Source organism: Bos taurus, chromosome X (genome assembly GCF_002263795.3).
Source record: "Bos taurus isolate L1 Dominette 01449 registration number 42190680 breed Hereford chromosome X, ARS-UCD2.0, whole genome shotgun sequence".
NCBI lineage: Eukaryota > Metazoa > Chordata > Mammalia > Artiodactyla > Bovidae > Bos > Bos taurus.
In genome coordinates, this window is record NC_037357.1 from 96,351,931 (window position 1) to 96,373,135 (window position 21,205).

General features: G+C 40.2%; 1 protein-coding gene across 7 annotated transcripts in view; it reads left to right on the top strand.

Moving 5' to 3' along the window:
* The window catches only part of ARHGEF9 (Cdc42 guanine nucleotide exchange factor 9), a 420,665-nt gene that overhangs the window by 95,440 nt on the left and 304,020 nt on the right, over window positions 1-21,205 (top strand). For 4 of the 7 annotated variants that reach the window (XM_024988153.2, XM_015461719.3, XM_059883492.1 and 1 more), the window contains exons 3-4: window positions 5,736-5,892; window positions 12,035-12,129. In XM_024988153.2, coding sequence (XP_024843921.1) covers window positions 5,736-5,892; window positions 12,035-12,129 — 252 coding nt within the window. Of the gene's footprint in view, window positions 1-5,735; window positions 5,893-12,034; window positions 12,130-21,205 lie in introns of those variants that run through there. The other 3 variants (XM_059883491.1, XM_015461723.3, NM_001035418.1) reach the window with 2 other exon arrangements.

The following is a 21,205-nucleotide window of genomic DNA, read 5'->3' on the forward strand; positions in this document are numbered from 1 at the left end:
ACCTCTTGTTTGACGACTTCCAATTTGCCTTGATTCATGGACCTGACATTCCAGGTTCCTATGCAATATTTATCTTTACAGTATCAGACCTTGCTTCTATCACCAGTCACATCCACAGGTGGGTATTGTTTTTGCTTGGCTCCATCCCTTCCTTCTTTCTGGAGTTATTTCTCCACTGATCTCTAGTAGCATATTGGGCACCTACTGACCTAGAGTGTTCCTCTTTCAGTATCCTATCATTTTGCCTTTTCATACTGTTTATGGGGTTCTCAAGGCAAGAATCTTAAAGTGGTTTTCCATTCCCTTCTCCAGTGGACCACATTCTGTCAAAACCTGAGTGGTACCTAGGGCTTAAATGCTTGTGCCTTATGAAAATGAGGCATGAGCCTGAGGCCAAACAGAGAAGCGGATGTGCCAGGCATATTTTCCCAGCAGAAGTCTTCAATCAGTTTCACAGTTCTCCTTTTTTGATTTTTATTTTGTTCACACTCTGTGTGTGTGTGATCTCCTAGTCATCACTTTGTCTGACTGCAATTTTGGAACCTTTTCTTCCTAATCTAACTGCCTAACACGCCCCCCTCAAGAGATGGGAGGCCCAGTTCTTTAGGAGTAGGGACACCAAGATCTCTCTGACTACTTCCTGCTGAACTGGGGTGGCAAGGGGTGTTGAGCCTCTCCCTTTTGCTATTCTTAGGCCTTGGGGTCCTCAGGGTCTGGGTAACAGTGTCTATCTAAGGGCAAGTGGTAGATACCATCAGTATTTATCTGTAGTTCTGTGTATCCCCTCTGAAGCATTATGGCATTTTGTAATTCGGTTACCTGGGCAGAAACAAAATGGGTTAAACAATTAATAATGCATGGAGCAACCATGAGCAGAATTAGTATGGTGACAACAGTGATTAGCAGAGGCAGTAGCCAACACCAAATCCCTCCTCTCCAAGAAAAGATCCCAAAGAGGGACTGGAGCCAATCTGGAGGTGCCCCTGCTCAATCATTAAGATCTTAGGTGATTTATATGATTTTTTTTTTTTTTTTTTTTGAACTTTTTGAGAACTGAAAAGCTTTCTTCAATTTTGATTGAGGTGTTAACTCCAAAACAGCAGGTCTCATTCAGAATGGCACAGGTTTCTCCTTGTTCTGCATTCGAAAGATCTATAGCCTGCCTATTTTGGAGTACCACCCCTTCCAAGCTGTCAATAGACTTGTTGAACCTCTAGAGCTGATACTGTGGCTTCCCATCCCTGTTGCATCATTATTGAAATATTAAGCACTGCCCTTGTGAGGATGGTGATCTCCACAAACCAAAGAGCCCTGTAGCTATAGAATATCCTATCTCCAGTCTTTCCAAGATGGGATTATCACTAACGTATGTGCCTCCTCAACTGGATGGTATATGGTAAGAGGGGAGGTCGCATAAGTGTTGATATGTGACTTCTTTTATTGCCTGTATTGTGCAGATCCTATACCATTTGGTCAGGAGAATAAAGTATAGAGATCTTTGACATAAGAAATGATATCCCATTCCTACAAGGGAAATTCCCACCTAATGGGGGCTGACCTAGGTTGTTAGATTTGGCCCTAGTTGGGTGAATCTGTTCCCTGTGCATCGGATGGAGGCCTGTGCTTGGTGGTGATACCCCCATTTTATATACTGTGTCACTATTGAGGGTGATGTTTGGCATGAGGGATGTGTTCGCATTAGTTGACAAATGGTGTTTCAGAAGGTGAGTGAAATAATATTATGAGGGTGTGCATGGACTGGTTAGTGTAGCATGGCCTTATTTCTCATGTATTTCCACAATCTTGGTCAGGGTTTCAGAGATTTGTTCCCCATATATTCCCCAGATCCTCCCCCAATCTCAACTCAGATAGATGTATATAATTGTATGTGGGCATCTGCGAACCAGGCTCCATTATTATTGTTAGGGAAGTTATTGGTTATTGTAGGTCTAATAGCCATACACTGTGCCACTTGTTTTCCAATTTTGGGGAAGAAAGTTCCATTTCCAGCCCCAAGGATTGGTGGCTAGAATTTCACATCATGTAATTCTTTCTGAAGTGTGTCCTGGGAAGCTTTTAGCTTTAGCATATTTGAGTCTAGCAACCCAGAGTTGAGAGGAGTTCAGTAGCTCCATAGTCCAGTTACAATGGGAGGATGAGTTAAGTGCCCCAGTGAAGAGATCACTAGGAATCTTTATGAGTGGTTTTCCATCTCACCAAGGGTAACTCACAAAGTATTTGGGCATGATGCCAGACATTATTTCAACTTCCCTGATCTTTAAGATATTTTTTCCTTCTGAGTTAACTCATTTAGGTTTTGCAGAATTGAGAGTGGAACTTAGCCAATTTCCATTGACTTGTGTTAGGTTGGCAAAGGGTACAGTAATGGCCAATAGAGAGCACTCAAGCAAGTTACCATTGGCACAATTTTGTTTTTTATGGCCAGATCAGGGCACACCCAACAGTTAGACTTGTTCCGGCATTTGGTGACCTTGGTGATGGCCAGTCTTAAAGGATGTATCTATGAATAGCCTAAGCCAGACAGACAAGAAAGAGGTGCCACATCATGGTGTGTAGGGCATGAGGCTTATGGGATCTGAGTATAGCAAATATGGAAAGAGTTTCCCTGGGAAAAGCAAATCAAGAGGGTAATTGTAATAAAGTATAAGCAGAGCAGTAGGCTTAACCTGAGAAATTCAGTTTCCTGAATATTCATCTGAATAGCACTAATCTGTAGTCTTGAATAGATATCAGAGTTCTCCCAAGGGTTCGCAGGTGTACTGAGCATCCTCTTTTTCCTTCCACAGCTTGACTCGAGAGTGGTGAATCTAGGAGTTATGTCCTGGTACCTTGACTATAGGAGTAAAAAAGTAGGGTATGGGACCTTCCATGTAGGCTGAAATTGAGACCCTGGAGATTCATCTTTCTGAACTTTGATTAGCACCTGGGTCCCAAGAGCATACAAAGGTGACTATTTGAGCTCCATTGAGTCTTGATTATTTGCCCATAAGCACATCTCTCACTGAAATTGCCCACTAGTCATAGCATAGGAACAAAGGGCTTGGGATTCTGGGTCTAGAAGGAGGTCATTTACATAGACAAAGTGTCTTCCATATAATGTCTCACAGAGGCTGAGACTGACTTGTTCTCTAGGTGCAATGCAAGTGCTAAGGAGAACTAAAGGTAGGCCTTTCTCTACCCCAAAGAGGTCTCTTGGATTCTTTCTTATTGCTATTTTAAAAAATTGGTTGGCTCTCTCTACTTTTCCTGAGGACTGAGGTCTCCAGGGACAGTGTAGATAATAGTTTATACCTAGAGCTTATTTTTTGGTTTGTTTTTATTTATTTTTAAAAAATTTATTTAATTGGAGGCTAATTACTTTACAAAATTGTAGTGGTTTTTGCCATACATTGACATGAATCAGCCATGGGTGTACATGTGTTCCCCATCTTGAACCCCCCTCCCACCTCCCTTCCCATCCCATCCCTCAGGTCATCCCAGTGTGCCAGCCCTGGGGACCCTGTCTCAATGCATCAAACCTGGACTGGCGATCTATTTCACATACGATAATATACACGTTTCAATGCTATTCTCTCAAATCATCCCACACTTGCCTTCTCCCACAGAGTCCAAAAGTCTGTTCTTTACATCTGTGTCTCATTTGCTGTCTTGCATATAGGGTCATTGTTACCATCTTTCTAAATTCCATATATATGCATTAATATACTGTTGCAGTACCCGGGCTTCTCATTGCAGTGGCTTCTCCTGCTGCAGAACATGGGCTCTAGGGTGCCTGGGCTTCAGTAGTTGTGGCACATGGGCTCAGTAGTTGTGGTTCCTAGGCTCTAGAGCATAGGCTCAATAGTTATAGTTCACAGGCTTAGTTGCTCCATGGCATGTGGGATCTTCCCAGACCAGCGATTGGTAACTTGGATGGTAAATAATCTGCCTGCAATGCAGGAGATCCTTGGCTGGGATCCCAGGGATTTGATCCCTGGGTGGAGAAGATCCCCTAGAGAAGGGAATGGCAACCCACTCCAATATTCTTGCCTGGAGAATCTCCTGGATAGAGGAGCCTGGTGGGCTATAGTCCATAGGGTTGCAAAGAGTTAGATATGACTGAGCGACTAACAGTTTCACTTCACTTGCTAGGAGAGGACTCTTCTTCTTGTTGGGCTCTGCTATCATTACAGGTCCTAAGAGCTCCCCGTTTTGATCTCTGGAATTTATTTATTTTAATTTTTTCTTTTAACTTTTAATTTTGTATTAGAGTATAGTCAATGTTGCAATAATTTCTGGTGAATAGCAAAGAGACTCAGCCATACATATACATGTAGCCATTCTCCCCCAAACTCCCCTCCCATACAGGATGTCTAATGAGGTGGATGAACCTAGAGCCTATTATACAAAGTGAAGTAAGTCAGAAAGAGAAAGACAAATACTGTATATTAATGCATATATGGACTTTATTTAATTGAAGTTTTTATTAGGTTTTTACACTTGTTCCACCCAAATTGTTAACTTCTCTCCACATCCAGTCCTCTTAGGGATGAATAGTACAGGTGGAAGAAACCTGTAATATGTTCATGTGACTTAGGAATATTGAGGAGGAACTTTAAGAATGTCAGCTCAAGGAACTATTTATCTTTTCTGGTCTGTAGTTAGATAGACCTAGAAAATCCCATGGACGGAGGAGCCTGGTAGGCTGCAGTCCATGGGATCGCTAGAGTCGGACACGACTGAGCGACTTCACTTTCACTTTTCACTTTCATGAGTTGGAGAAGGAAATGCCAACCCACTCCAGTGTTCTTGCCTGGAAAATCCCAGGGACGGGAAGCCTGGTGGGCTGCCGTCTATGGGTTGCACAGAGTCGGACACGACTGAAGCGACTTAGCAGCAGCAGCAGCAGCAGTTAGATAGACCTACAATTCAGTAGTTGTGAGACCGTGGGCAACTCATTTATTTTTTCTGACCCTTGGTTTCCTTATTGTAAAATGGGCTACTAGCTACCTTATGGAGTAGTTATGAAGACTGAATGAGACAATATGCATAAACATAGTAGGGTATCTAATACATAATACTGTGCTATACAGTTATTTCACAGATGTTACTTACTTCCCTCTTTTTCCACTTGGAGGTCAGGATTTTGGAAAAGAAAGAAGGATTGGGATTTAAAACAGATGGTTATGTTGATATCAAAGGAGAGGACTTGGTCTTAGCTAAAATGTGCTTCTGGCAAGAGAAAGTTTCTCTCTTTCAATCATTGTCTCTCACTCTCTCATTCTCATTTTTGTGCTTTATATGCATTATCTCATTTTTGAATCTTAATTCTACAAGTTAGGTGTTATCACAATCCCTTTTATGTAGATGAAGAAACTGAGACTTAGATAAATTAACTTGCTCCAGGCCTCACATTGAGTAAAGGTTAAAGTTTATAGCAGATGCAGAATCCTCACTTCCTCCATCTTAATACTAACCAAACACACACAAAATGCTTAAGAAAGAGTAAACATATAGATGCTATTTTCTTTAAATAAGTTAATTTTCCTTTTCAACACTCCTTGATGTCTTTTAAGCTCTTTGTAGTTTGATCTTTGATCACATTTATTGATAATACATAGTGACCCTGCCTGAATTTGGAGGCTGGATCAGATGATATTTCAGATTGGAAGTTCTTCTGTTTAAGCAAAGTGTTGGCCCACACCCCAACCCCATGAGTAACTGATCCTGAACAGTTTTCTTTGCAGACTTTCTTTCCCCCAGCTGAACCATCACCAAGGACTGCACCACTCAAAATCCTTCTGGAAAAATGCCATTCTCTGTCCATCTCACAGAGCATCCCCATGGAACTGGATCAAGTGGGTTGGAGGAGATCCAGGAAGCTTTGCACAGGTATGCCTTTTATGCCCTTTTTTTCTTGAGGTGGGATATGCTTGGCAGGCCTCATGCACAGACAGATTGTGTTGACATTATCCTACTTCTGTGACAACCCTTCCCCCCCACCCCCCCGCCCCGCCCAGTTCCCTAGTACTTTTCCTCATTGGCACTTGAAAATTCACATTAGCAATGACAAGGTATAGATTTTTCCCTCTCCATGCTCTTCTTTTCTTATTTGGGGCCTTTGATATCAATACACTCAAATATCTTGCTAAAGCCTTCTTTTCCCCTCAAGGCCCTCTGTACCCAGTACCTTCCAGGTCTCATAAACTCTAGTTCCCCCTCTTCACCATTTTCATAGTACTCCTATATACACCTTCCTCCTGGCCTCAAATGGACCAGTCCCATTGTTCCCATCTCCCATGGTGTCATTCTAGCCCTGTCTCTTTTGCATCTTGCTTAAACTTACTCTCTGTGGGTCCCAGGTCATCCCGTGTTTTGCTGACCACTGACCATGGAAAGCCCCTCAAGGCTCAAGGCAACTTCATTTACCTCACTCAAAACACAGAGATTTCCCCCAAGCAAAACCAGTTACCTCCTAGAGCTTCAGGGTATATCCTTCCTAACTCAGGCCACTGACCCTGCCTGCTAGACTGTTGTCACTTGCAAGTAAAGCTCCATCTTTTGGTACAAATGGGAGAATCCATGCTCTCTTACCCATTGGCCTTAGACCACACCCTAACAGTCTCCTAGCAGACCCCACCACCAGTCATTTTACAGCAATATAATTTGCATGAATACTAAGGATACACAAGATTTCATAACATTCCTTTCCAAAGTTTTCTATAGTGTTACAAGCTCTGGGAACCTTGATCCTACTTCTCTGTGAGCCAAAGATTCCCTCAATCCCAAAGGATCTGTAGCTGCTCTGAACTGGCCACATCTTTTTTATTATCTTCACTTCATGTGTGGAGAACATGTGGGATGCTTTGACTTGGAGCTTATTTCCAACCCTGTGATTCCTTGCCAGAATTCTGTGAAGTTAGGAGCCAAAGAAATTGCAAGCTTGGGTCTTTTGTAGCATCATCTCCCTCAGAAATCCCAAGAAGCCAGCAAGGTGGTGAAAGGAAAGAGTGAAGAATTCTGAAGGGAGATAATCCTTCACTGTCAAAATTAGGAGGGTCCTTATAGGTTTCTCAGTCCTCTTGATCTATGAATGGGGAAATAGGCTGATACAGGGAAAGGGACCTGTTCAAGGTCATAAGTCAGTTCATAACAGAGTTAAGACAGGACTTCAACCTCCTAACTTTCAACATGTCAGAATGTGATTTTACTACAGTTCTAGAACAAAGTCTTAAACATTGGAATTACAAGCTTTGATTACTTTCAAGCTCATCTGTACTGGAATAATAAGTCACCTCCTTCCCCTCAAAGAAGATGGCAAGTGGGACACAAATCAAGTCATCAAAGTGGCAGCAGATGCCTACCATAATTTCTAAGTCCTCTGCCTGAGAATAAGGCATGCTCTCATAATCCCCTGGGAGATTAGGCCAGGGGTATAAAGCAGGGGATATGGTCAGAGCTGTTTCCTTCCTCTCTCCCTCTTAGAAAATGAGCCCAACCCCTTAGCAATTCAGAAGCTTTTTAGCAGCTGCTCCACTCCACTGCCGATTGCATCAGAGTGCCCCACCCCCACCATGCTCCTGACTGCTAACAGCAAATAGCAATCACTCAGGGAGAGTCTCGCAAATTCAGGATTAATAGCTACCTTGAGGACTGTTATGGGCTTATTTATAAGCTATGGGTGGGAAAATGTACCCCTGAGTTTGGCACTTTCACCTCAGGGATATAAGTGGCTCCCATGTTTTCAAGGTCCCAACCAGACACTTGGGTTAAAAATATCCCTAGGAAGGAGGATGATATCAGGATCCCATTTGGGAAGCCTGTTTCAGCTCCTCTTACAACCCTGACTGTGATAGCAATGAGATCCAAGGATCCCATTCCCACTATGTTTAGTACCTGTTTTACTTCCATATTGCTCAAGGCCTGAAGGACTTCAGTTTTTTTTAGTGCTCAGTCTCTGTCCTTACATGTTTCTCTATAAACACTACCAGTTCCTTCCTCTTGGCTTCTAATCAGGAGTTTCCTAAGGCAGACTATTATAGTGGAAAGAATCAGCTTTGAAGTTGAACAGATCCAGGTTCAAATTACTGTTCCACCACATTGTGCAAGTTGCATAACCTCTTTGCACCTCAGTTTCACCATCTGAGGAATGAGATGCTGGATAACATCTGACTTATGGGATCATTGTGAAGAATGAGTGAAACAGAATCTATGAACATTCCTGCCACAGTTTCTGGCTTGCAGGGTGCTCAGTGATGGCAGTTTTCTTCTTCCCACTGCTCTCTACCAGTTCTGAATACCCAAGGACTTACCCCACATACACACTAACAGACATTACTATGGGGCCCAATCTGAATTTGCTACTTCCTCTGATTGTTCATTCATTTTCTCATTCACTCAACACATATTTATTGAACAAAACTAGAAAGTCAATGGAGTTTGCTCTCCAATAGCCTGTTGTGCTGGAAGGAGCAAAAATTTTGAAATCAGACATACCTGGATTTGACTCTTGGCTCTGTCACTTATTATCTATGTGATGTGGAATAAATCACTTTAATACTTTGAGACTTAGTTTTCTTATCTGTAATGTTAGGGTAATAATTTGAACTTCACAAGCTCAAAGCAGATAGCAAACATAAAAGTGCTTTATAAGCTCTGAGGTGCTATACAACTAGATGGGAATGATAGTAATAGTAATAACAATAAACAAGTTAAGAAATAAGAGTTATGTCTTATACCTATCCAGGGCCCTTACATAGTTGAATATATATATATATATATAAAATATAACACATATAATATAACACTCAGGTGTTAGAAGACCTGAGTTCTCTTACAGGTTTTCTCTTTTTAAAAAAAAAAAAATATATATATATATATATATAAAATCAATTATATTATGATAATATTGTGTGTGTATATATATATGGCAATATTGGAAGTCAAGATTTACTTTCTAAATGAAGTATTGAAAAAGTGGAAGTGTTAGTCGCTTAGACATGTTAGACTCTTTGTAACCCCATCAACTGTAGCCTGCTAGGTTCCTCTATCCATGAAATTCTCCAGGCAAGAACACTGGAGTGGGTTGCCATTCCTTTCTCCAAGGGATCTTCCTGACCCAGGGATTGAACCAGGGTCTCCTGTATTGGAGGTAGATTCTTTACCATCTGGGCCACCAGGGAAGCCCAAATGAAGTGTATGTGTGTGGCGGGGCGGGGGGCGGGGGGGGGATGCTTCCTACTTGAAAGGGCCAGAATTCCAGAGCAGACCCTATGCAAGCATTACCCTTATGCATATCACCCCACATATTTGCTGAGCTATGCTCAAACCTCTTGAAGCTTGACTGACTCAGAAGCCCTTTTGGCAATGACAATCAAATAATTTCCCACTGAGGATCTATCCCTCCCAGTAGGGATGACTTTAGGTTCATATTGATCTAGAGTGTTGGAAAGTATAGCAAGAAGAACCTAATGCCACTCAGTTAAATGGCTCTGGGGCAGTTGTAAGCAATGCTAAGCAAGACACTGGCTGCAGCAAGGTAACAACAAACTGATATATCTTTATCTATTATTTTAGTATATCTGTGGTGAAGGTATCCTTTAGCCATGCTTAATGACTGAGCCAGGTGTTAGAAGACCTGAGTTCTCTTACAGGTTTTCTTTTTTTTTTTAAATTGAAGTGTAGTCGATTTAGAGTATTATGTTAGTTTCACGGGCATGTCATAGCAATTCAGTATTTTTGTAGATTATACTCCATTACAGGTTATGGGTTAGATAATAGGTATAACTACGTATACTACCTAGTATATCCTTGTTGCTTGTCTATTTTATATACAATAGTTTAAGTTATTAAAATTTTCATTTTTGAAGCCAATAATTGGGCAAATTCCAAAACAGTAGCAATATAGACTATTTCACAACATTTTAACATCTACTTAGCAGTCCATTTTTGCATTTTGTCTCCTCTAAGCAAATACACTAGATTAAAACAACAGTGCCCTTAACCCCAAGTTCAGTGCCTGAGTATTTCCAGTATTTATTTTCAGCACATAATAAAGCAGAGGCAATTACTTTTCTTGAAGATTTTATTTCCATTCAGAGCTTAGCAATTACTTTAGCTTCACATTATTCTTTTATAAATGATAACCAAATAGCCTATATAAGTGGTTAAAATCATAAAACTATTGTAAGCCAAGTCGATGGTATATATATAAAGTTAAAATGACAACTATACTGGTACATATTTGTTTTGAACCCTACTAAAATATACCAAAATAACAAGCTTTAGTAAAGAATGAGATCCTTGGATAGACAGGGGGATAAAGAGTTATATCATCAAAAATTATTAGGGAAACTGTAGGCAAAAAAAAATTATTCTACAGTTTTAACCAAGTAAAGGAGGAAAGAAGAGTACAACATCGGAGTGATAACAATTCAGGAAAACTCATTCACCATCCATCAAAGACTTGCTCACCACATCAAGAGCACAGCACCAGGCTCTTCAGGCATTGCTACTCTCCTACACCAGGCTCTTCAGGCATTGCTACTCTCCTACTAAGTTTCTTTATGTGGAACATAAACCTACATTTATGGTAAGAACAAGATTTTATACTGCTCTTTAATCTCACAGCAAAAAAACAGGAAAAATTTGTTAGGGACAGACTGAACCTCAGACCATGTCTGTCAGACCGTGTATGTCTGTTAATCTCATACTCCTAATTTATCCCTCTCCCTTTAACTCTCTTCTTTGGCAATCACAAGCTTATTTTCTATATCTGTGAGTCTGTTTCTGTTTTGCATGTTGATTTACTTCTTTTTTTCTTTTTTAGATTTTACCTGTAAGTAGTAGCATATAGGGAGAAGGCAATGGCAACCCACTCTAGTACTCTTGCCTGGAAAATCCCATGGAAGGAGGAGCCTGATGGGCTGCAGTCCATGGGGTCACACTAGTTGGACACGACTGAGTGACTTCACTTTCACTTTTCACTTTCATGCATTGGAGAAGGAAATGGCAACCCACTCCAGTATTCTTGCCTGGAGAATCCCAGGGGCGGGGGAGCCTGGTGGGCTGCCATCTATGGGGTCGCACAGAGTCAGACACAACTGAAGCGACTTAGCAGCAGCAGCAGTAACATATAGTACATTCTTTCTTTGACTTATTAGACTAAGCATATTATCCTCTATGCCCATCCACATTGCTGCAAATGGCAATATTTCATTATTTTTATGGCTTCAGGATCTTTTGTGGTTCCACATACATTTTGGGAGGGCTTCCCTAATAGCTCAGTTGGTAAAGAATCTGTCTGCAATGCAGGAGATTCCAGTTCAATTCCTGGGTCTGGAAGATCTGCTGGAGAAGGGATAGGCTACCCATTCCAGTATTCTTGGGCTTCCCTTGTGGCTCAGCAGGTAAAGAATCCACCTGCAATGTGGGAGACCTGGGTTCAATCCTTGGTTGGGAAGATCCCCAGGAGAAGGGAAAGGCTACCACTCCAATATTCTGGCATGGAGAATTCCATGGACTGTATAGTCCATGGGGTCACAAAGAGTAGGACATGACTGAGCAACTTTCACTTCACATACATTTTGGGATGATTTGTTATAGTTCTGTGAAAAATGTCATGAGTACTTTGGTAGGGATTACTTTAAATCTGTAGATTGCTTTGGGGAGTATGGCCATTTAAACAGTATTACTTCTTCCAATTCCAGAGCACTGGATATCTTTCCATCCCTTCTTTCATCTCCAATTTCATTCATTAATATTTTATAGTTTTCAGAGTGTAGGTCTTTCAACTCCTTGGTTAAGTTTACTTCTGCATAGCTTTATGTGATTTTTAAATGGTACTTTAAAAAATTTTTCTCTTTCTGATATTTCTCCCCATTACTGGAATCACTTGAGCAGAACCTTACCTCCCATGCCTCATTCACCTCAGTTCTGGTGGTTCTGAGTGGTATACTAGGTTGACCAGCAGCCAGAACCTCTCTAAAAGAAGCTGCAGTCGGTATTCAATCTAAAGGGTATTCTTTTACCACAGATAACTTGGACCAGGGCTCCAAGACACTAGAAACCTGCAAGAACATTGGTGGATACTTCAAACCTCAGGGACCAGGAACTGAGCATATTAATGAGGTAAGATCTGTTTTCTTAGTTCCTTTGGAACTTACTGGGCATCTAAGACCATTTATTTTCTCTAAGCTTTCTTTTTATTAGACAAATTGCAAATATTAGAGCTTCCAGTATGTGGAATGGAGACAATTTTTTAAATTGTTTTAAAATGGGTTTATTTTATGACTACCAAAAAAAAAAAATTGGGAGCATTAACCTTTTCTCCCTGAGGTTAATTTTCCTATGAGATAAATTGAAGACTTTTTATGACTTCCACACACCCTGCTGCTGCCAATGTATTTGGCTGCCTTTCCTGTAGCAGACTGGATGGTGGACTGTGAGATTTTTAAGGCATATGTGATTTGATTTACTTTTATTATACCCTCTGGGTTCATGATCATCTTCAGTGCTAACTGGTGGCATGTTTATATGCATTTCCTTGGAGAAGATGTTTTATAAATGCAGATATAATACCTGATGCTTAGGAATTCAGAGGCTTCTCTACCTCCATGTCTTCATATCCATGTCTGTTGAGTACTTAGGTGAGTGTAGTAAGTGTAGGTTTTTCTTGTTATATCTCTGTGCATGTGCATGCTTGTTCATATATATCTATTAATATACATGCATCTTTGTCCACCTACATATCTGAATTAGAGTACTTCTCTTATGCATGTATGGTTTTCCTTGAGCATGACTACAATGTGTTTTTTTAACTGAAGTTTTTGTTTGTGTGTGACCCCCTTTGTGTCTCTCCCTTTCTATATATCTATATCTCTCTATATCAACATATTTTTATCTGAGTTTATCTTTGGGTATTTTGACATTTGATACTTTTTTGTATGCATTTGTATCTATGGGCCTGTTAATTTGCATCTTTTTGGTTGAGGTGTGTGCAGATATCTGTTTTCTATTATGTCTCTATGTCTGCATGAGTCAGTCTATGTGGGAACAAGTATCTACAGATCTGTGGTTAAACCCTGGTGAGAAATTACAGCTAAAATGCAATCCCCAGAGATATCTGGCCTAGTGACTTAGCTTTCACTAATCATTACCCTCAAACTTGAATATTCTTGCTCAGAAATAGACATCTAGTCACAGCACTTCAAGCCTGTTTCATGACAAAAACTCTTGGTCAGGGAGAGGTGTCATGAAGTTGAGAGTTTTGTTTTGTTTTGTTAGTTTGGCGGTTGCAAAGTATGGCCCAGAGGAAAAGTTCTATGGCACTTGGCTTGCCTTCTATTTGCTGCCTCCGCACACTTGCTTTCTTGCCAGCCTTCCCTCACTTGAGTTCCTTGGTCCAGATTCAAACTGATTCATTACTCCTAATACAAAGGGCATCAACAGACAAATCTGAACACCTGTTTTCATTTCAGCCAGATCTCTATGCTGGTCCTCTTTTTACTCAGAGAACAAATGATCAGCATACTTCTAATCAATAGTTTTTGTATGCTCAAAGGCAACAACTAGTCATGTGTGATAAGGCCCTTGCTTTGGGGAAGCCAGACTTTGTATGGCCTCAGGAAATGAAATCCAGGGAGGTGGTTCCAGCAGGATAAAGTGTCCAGACTCAATGATTAAAAGGAATGATGGAAGTCACCAAGAAAGCCTTGGGGAACTCTATGGCATTCACAATACTTGAAATACTTAAGCAATTGTTTTTGTAGTCCTGGTTCATCCTTGGTCTTTTTATGAGAGTAATAATAGTAATAAAAATGGCTTACATCAAATGGTCTGGATTCTCAGGAAGAAAGGAGCTTTCAAGGCTAGAAAGATAATACAGTTAGATGTAGTATAATTAACACAGACTTGATAATCAAAACACCCAAGTCCAATACTGGTTTTGCTAATGTTAGCTAATCTTAAGGTTGTTTAAGATCAACTTGAGACTTTTTCTCTGACTCTGTTAAATAGGGGCAATAATACGATGCCTTGCCCTCTCAGGATATGAGGCTCCAAAGAGATGATGGATATGGCTGCATTTTAAAAACTTTAACACATATTATTGTGATCAGAATCTCTACTCTGTAAAAAAAAATTCACCAGATCCAGAGACTGCCTATAACCTAGAGTCAGGAGAAACACATTGGATCCTGAAACTTAAAGCTCATCCTCCCCAACTCTTCTACACTACTTTCTCCTCATCAACTTATTAATAAGAGAGAATCTAGAGTATTTTGGTTCAGCTTTATGAATATATAATTTACTCAAATTAAAACTCACCAAGTTTAAGTATGAAATTTGAGGCAGTTTGAAAAATATGTATAGTCACATAACCACCAACACAATCATGATATAGAACATTTTATCACCCCCCAAAATTTCCCTCATGTACCTTTCTATTCCATGCTGTCCTCCCACTCCCCTGGCAGTTACTGATATACTTTTGATCTCTATAATTTTGCCAGAAGTTTTGAACCTATGATAATTAATTTGTCCTCAAAAAGTTGTGAGGACAGTAATGATCCCTATTCTGAATCTTGCAGGGAACTGAAATGATTTTTTCTAAGTCACTCATTGTATTTGTTTATTCATTAATTTCTTCATTCAGAAGACAGACTATGTGCCAGGAACTGAGCTGGGTGCTTGGATACAGAATTTAAAAGACAAGTATGCTCTCAAGGAATCCATGGTCTAATTAGGAGAGAACAATAAACCAGTGAGGAATCAGATCAGTGGGATACATCCTAAGAAAAAAACGATCGAGCCCAAGTTTGTAAAAGAAGTGCTTCACTGTTTGAAAAAGTCAAGGAAACAGATTAGATCCTGAATCCCAGAGGAGGTGTTCTTTGAAAAATGATCAGAAGTTCTGAAAATGGTGTGTGTGTTTGGAGTGGGTGGTGAGAGGTATGGGATTGTTGTGAAGACAACAATCAGCACGTCATGCATGGGAAACTGTAAGATGGATGGATGGGGAGGTGGACATCCTGGAAAATTTAAAAAGAGTCCTAAAAGGCAGGAGTACTAGTGGGCTTGATAATACCATGACATCAAGTTGGCAACTTTTAGGGAGTGCCAGAGTGACAATTATCTTCTGAAACCCTGGGGTATTGGGGCTTTCAAGACTGGAGTTGGACAAAAGTTCAGTGTTGAGAACAGATTTCCTTGCTCAGAATGCAAAGATATATTATCTTAGGACCTGGAGGATCCTGCAAGTTGCCATTTGCATTTTACCAAGAGCACAAGATCAGTAGAGGCTATATTCTTCTCAGCCCACTTTGGCTACATACTCAATATTATGGGAGCTTCAGTTTGTGGGAAACTCAGAGCTGGGAGTGATGTGTATGTCATGAAATTGTTATGCTGCCAGCATTGCTGTAGCTGACTATGAACTTTAGAGACTGGTGAACCTCACTCTACCAGAAGCTAAAATATTTCTTGAAGGAAAAGCTTTCCTCAGAAATTGGGCTCTGGAGTCAGACAGGTAGGGATTTCCATCTCCATCCTGGCTTGGATAAGGACCTGAGAGGGTTTTTTCCCCTCCTGATACAAACCAATTCTGAAGAGACCAGCAAACAGAAGAAGCTAAAACAGAGGGAACCTCCTTGGAAGTGAAAGGTGCAATAGATTAAAACCCTGTAGTTAGTACCAACTACATAGGATGGGGCCTATAGATCTTGAGAAATATACGCCGGATCAAGGAACTATCCGAAAATGAACTGACCCCACACTTCCCACAACAACACCAGAGAAAGTCCGAGATGTATTTTTACTATTGTTTTGATCTATTTAAACTATCCAGAAAGTGTTGAACTATTTTTGATGAACTTGTTTCCTACACTGTGGCTACATGGCCACTCTAGGCAGCCTAGCTAGTAGAACAGAACCAATACATAAATGTATTTAATCACATACATAAAGAGATTTGTTATGAGGAATTGGTTCATATAATTGTGGAGGCTAGAAAATCCAATCTACAGACTGCACCAAGTGGGCTGAAAACTCAAGGGAAGTCAATATTCCATTTAGAAGGAGGAAGAACTGAAGTTCCAGTTAAAATCTAAAGGCAGTGCACTGGGAAATACTCTTTTGCTTGGGGGCTTCTATCTAGGCCTTTAACTGATTAGAAGAGGCCCACACATATTATAGAGGGAAATCTAATTTACTGATTAAAAAGTTAATCTAGTGAAAACATTCAGGAAGAAACATTCACACAAACCTACTTAAAACAAAATGAGAAGGAAATAGTCATGATAATTATAGTCCTCATTCCTATAACTGGTCACATAGTCATAGCTAGTATTCATAACCACATTCTTCCACTGTCCATTCAGTATTCCCTTTACTCTCAACAAGCACCTCAGCTGGCTGTACTTCTTTGCCTGACAGAGTGACCCAAACCTTCATTTCTGAAAAGTCCAGGTCATTAGCAGTCCTACATGGCTTGGGTTGTCATAGTTTTCCACTGACTTTAATCACTGGCATGGTAATAGTAAAAGATGCCATAAGGGATCTTATGTATTCCAGACATGCTCTTCCTTACTTCCATTGTGAAGTAACAGTCCAATTCCTCCTTGATAGTCAGGCATGATCACCCCAACCAGCACAGTAAATCCCATATTTGCCAACTGATTTAGAGACAAAATTTTGAGGACCTAAGTAGAAGTCCTATATGTGTGCTATGAAATCCCAGATGAGTTACATCTGACTAGTGGTAGAGGGGGCAGAAGAGAATCATGTAAAATTTCATGGACTGCTCACTTTTGAGCTGGGCTTTTAAGGACCCTCTAGAAATTCAGTGCTGACTTAAACCAAGGATATCCTCAAAGGGAAGATACAAGGCCTTTGAATGAGAAACTGCTATGTGCTCTGCCCTAGCCAAAGCATGTAAAACACATGCTTAGTTAAACTGGGAAATCAGAGAAGGTGGAACTCAAGTTACTTTCTTACCTGAAGCCAGTGTTCTACACTCTGTCCTCTCTCCATCTCTCACAGTGTTCTCTTTATTTCTTAATTTTTATTTTTAATTAATTAATTTTAATTAGCATACCAAGGAAACATTTCATGCAAAGGCAGGCTCAATAAAGCACAGAAATGGTATGGACCTAACAGAAGCTGGAGATATTAAGAAGAGGTCGCAAGAATACACAGAAGAACTTTTCAAAAAAGATCTTCACAACCCAGATAATCATAATGGTGTGATCACTAACACTCACCTAGAGCCAGATATCCTGGAGTGTGAAGTCAAGTGGGCATTAGAAAGCATCACTATGAACAAAGCTAATGGAGGTGATGGAATTCCAGTTGAGCTATTTCACATCCAGAAAGATGATGCTGTGAAAGTGCTGCACTCAATATGCCAGCAAATTTGGAAAACTCAGCAGTGGCCACAGGACTGGAAAAGGTCAGTTTTCATTCCAATCCCAAAGAAAGGCAATGCCAAAGAATGCTCAAACTACCACACAATTGCACTCATCTCACACACTAGTAAAGTAATGCTTAAAATTCTCCAAGCCAGACTTCAGCAATACATGAACCATGAACTTCCAGATGTTCAAGCTGGTTTTAGAAAAGGCAGAGGACCAGAGATCAAATTGCCAACATATGCTTGATCATCGAAAAAGCAAGAGAGTTCCAGAAAAACATCTATTTCTGCATTATTGACTATGCCAAGGCCTTTGACTGTGTGGATCACAATAAACTGTGAAAAATTCTGAAAGAGATGGGAAAAGCATACCATCTGAACTGTCTCTTGAGAAACCTGTATGCAGGTCAGGAAACAACAGTTAGAACTGGACATGGAACAATAGACTGGTTCCAAAAAGGAAAAGGGGTACATCAAGGCTGTATTGGAGAAGGCAATGGCACCCCACTCCAGTACTCTTGTCTGGAAAATCCCATGGGCAGAGGAGCCTGGTAGGCTGCAGTCCATGCGGCCGCTAAGAGTCAGTCACGACTGAGCGGCTTCACTTTCATTTTTCACTTTCATGCATTGGAGAAAGAAATGGCAACCCACTCCAGTGTTCTTGCCTGGAGAATCCCAGGGACGGGGGAACCTGGTGGGCTGCCGTCTATGGGTCACACAGAGTTGGACACGACTGAAGTGACTTAGCAGCAGCAGTAGCAGCAAGGCTCTATATTGTCACCCTGCTTATTTAACTTCTGTGCAGAGTACATCATGAGAAACACTGGGCTGGAGGAAGCACAAGCTGGAATCAAGATTGCCAGGAGAAATATCAATAACCTCAGAGATGCAGATGACACCACCCTTATGGCAGAAAGTGAAGGGGAACTAAAGAGCCTCTTGATGAAAGTGAAAGAGGAGAGTGAAAAAGTTGGCTTAAAGCTCAACATTCAGAAAACTAAGATCATGGCATCTGGTCCCATCACTTCATGGCAGATAGATGAGGAAACAGTGGAAACAGTGGCTGACTTTTTTTGCGGGGCTCCAAAACCATTGCAGATGGTGACCGCAGCCACAAAATTAAAAGACGCTTACTCCTTGGAAGAAAAATTATGACCAACCTAGACTGCATATTAAAAAGCAGAGACATTACTTTGCCAACAAAGATTTGTCTAGTCAAGGCTATGGTTTTTCTAGTGGTCATGTATGGATGTGAGAGTTGAACTATAAAAAAACCTGAGTGCCAAAGAATTGATGCTTTTTAACTGTGGTACGGAGAAGACGTCCCTTGGACTGCAAGGAGATCCAACCAGTCCATCCTAAAGGAGATCAGTCCTGGGTGTTCATTGGAAGGACTGATGTTGAAGCTGAAACTCCATTAATTTGGCCACCTGATGTGAAGAGTTGATTCATTTTAAAGACCCTGATACTGGAAAAGATTGAGGGCAGGAGAAGGGAATGACAGAGAATGAGATGGTTGGATGCCATCACCAACTCAATGGACATGGATTTGGGTGGGCTCAGAGAGTTGGTGATGGACAGGGAGGCCTGGTGAGCTGCAGTTCATGGGGTCGCAAAGAGTTGGACACGACTGAGTGACTGAAGTGAGGCAATTACTTTACAATATTGTAGTGGTTTTGGCCCTACATCGACATGAATCAGCCATGAGTGCACATGTGTTCCACATCCAGAAGCCCCCTCCCACCTCCCTCCCCATCCCATCCCTTAGGGTCATTCCAGTGCACCAGCCCCGAGCACCCTGTCTCATGCATCGAACCTGGACCACCGATCCACTTCACATGTGATAATATACACTTTTCAATGCTACCCTCTCAAATCATCCCACCCTTGCCTTCTCCCACAGAGTCCAAAGGATTGTTATTTACATCTGTTTTTCCTTTGCTGTCTCACATATAGTGTCATCATTACCATCTTTCTAAATTTCATATATATGCATTAATACACTGTATTGGTGTTTTTCTTTCTGATATACTTCACTCTGTATAATAGGCTCCAATTTCATCCACCTCATTAGAACTGATTCAAATGCATTCTTTTTAATGTGTATATGAAATATACAGCTTTCTTATCACAAAGCTTTCTTATCCATTCATCTGCCGATGGACATCTAGGTTGCTTCCATGTCCTGCCTATTGTAAACAGTGCTGCTATGAACATTGGGGTACACATGTCTCTTTCAATTCTGGTTTCCTCAGTGTGTGTTCCCAGTATTGGGATTTCTGGGTCGTATGGCAGTTCTATTTCCAGTTTTTAAAGGAATCTCCGCACTGTTCTCCATGGTGGCTGTACTAATTTGCATTCACACCAACAGTGTAAGAGGGTTCCCTTTTCTCCACACCCTCTCCAGCATTTATTGCTTGTAGACTTTTGGATAGCAGCCATTCTGACTGGCGTGAAATGGTACCTCATTGTGGCTTTGATTTGCATTTCTCTAATAATGATTGATGTTGAGCATCTTTTCATGTGTTTGTTACTCTTTTGTATGTCTTCTTTGGAGAAATGTCTTTTTAGTTCTTTGGCCCATTTTTTGATTGGGTAGTTTATTTTCCTGAATTGAGCTGCAGGAGCTGCTTGTATATTTTTGAGGTTAATTCTTTGTCAGTTGCTTCATTTGCTATTATTTTCTTCCATTCTGAAGGCTGTCTTTTTATCTTGCTTGCAGTTTCCTTTGTTGTGCAAAAGCTTTTAATTTGCTGGAAGATTTCAGATTACAGTTTCGATTTCCGTGCTTGTGATGGGTTTGTTATGATTTTCTATTTCTTCCTGGTTCAGTTTTGGAAAGTTATACGTTTCTAAGAATTTGTTCATTTCTTCCCAGTTTTCTATTTTATTGGCATATGGTTGCTGATAGTAGTTTCTTATGATCCTTTGTATTTCTGTGTTGTCTGTTGTGATTTCTCCATTTTCATTTCTAATTTTGTTGATTTGATTCTTCTCCCTTTTTTTATTGATGAATCTGGCTAATGGTTTGTCTATTTATTTACCTTCTCAAAGAACCAGCTTTTAGTTTTGTTATTATTATTATTTTTTTTTTTTTGCTAAGGTCTCCTTTGTTTCTTTTTCATTCATTTCTGCCCTAATTTTTATGATTTCTTTCTTTCTACTAATCCTAGGGTTATATATTTCTTCTTTTTCTAATTGTTTTAGGTTTAGAGTTAGGTTATTTATTTAATTTTTCTCCTGTTTCATGAGGTAAGCTTGTATTGCTATTAACCTTCCCCTTAGCACTGCTTTTACTGAGTCCCATAGGTTTTCAGTTGTTGTGTTTTCATTTTCATCCATTTCTATGCATATTTTGATTTCTTTTTTAATTTCTTCTGTGGTTTGTTGGTTATTCAGAAGCATGTTGTTTAGCATCCATATATTTGTATTTTTAATATTTTTTTTTTCCTGTAGTTGACATCTAATCTTACCACATTGTGATCAGAAAAGATGCTTGGAATGATTTCATTTATTTGAATTTACCAAGATGAGATTTATGGCCTAGGATGTAATCTATCCTAGAAATGTTCTGTGCACACTTGAGAAAAAATTGAAATTCATTGTTTTGAGGTGAAATGTCCTGTAGATATCAATTAGGTCTAACTGGTCTATTGTATCATTTAAAGTCTGTGTTTCCTTGTTAATTTTCTGTTTAGTTGATCTATCCATAGGTGTGAGTGGGGTATTAAAGTCTCCCACTATTATTATGTTACTGTTAATTTCTCATCTCATACTTGTTAGCATTACATATTGTGG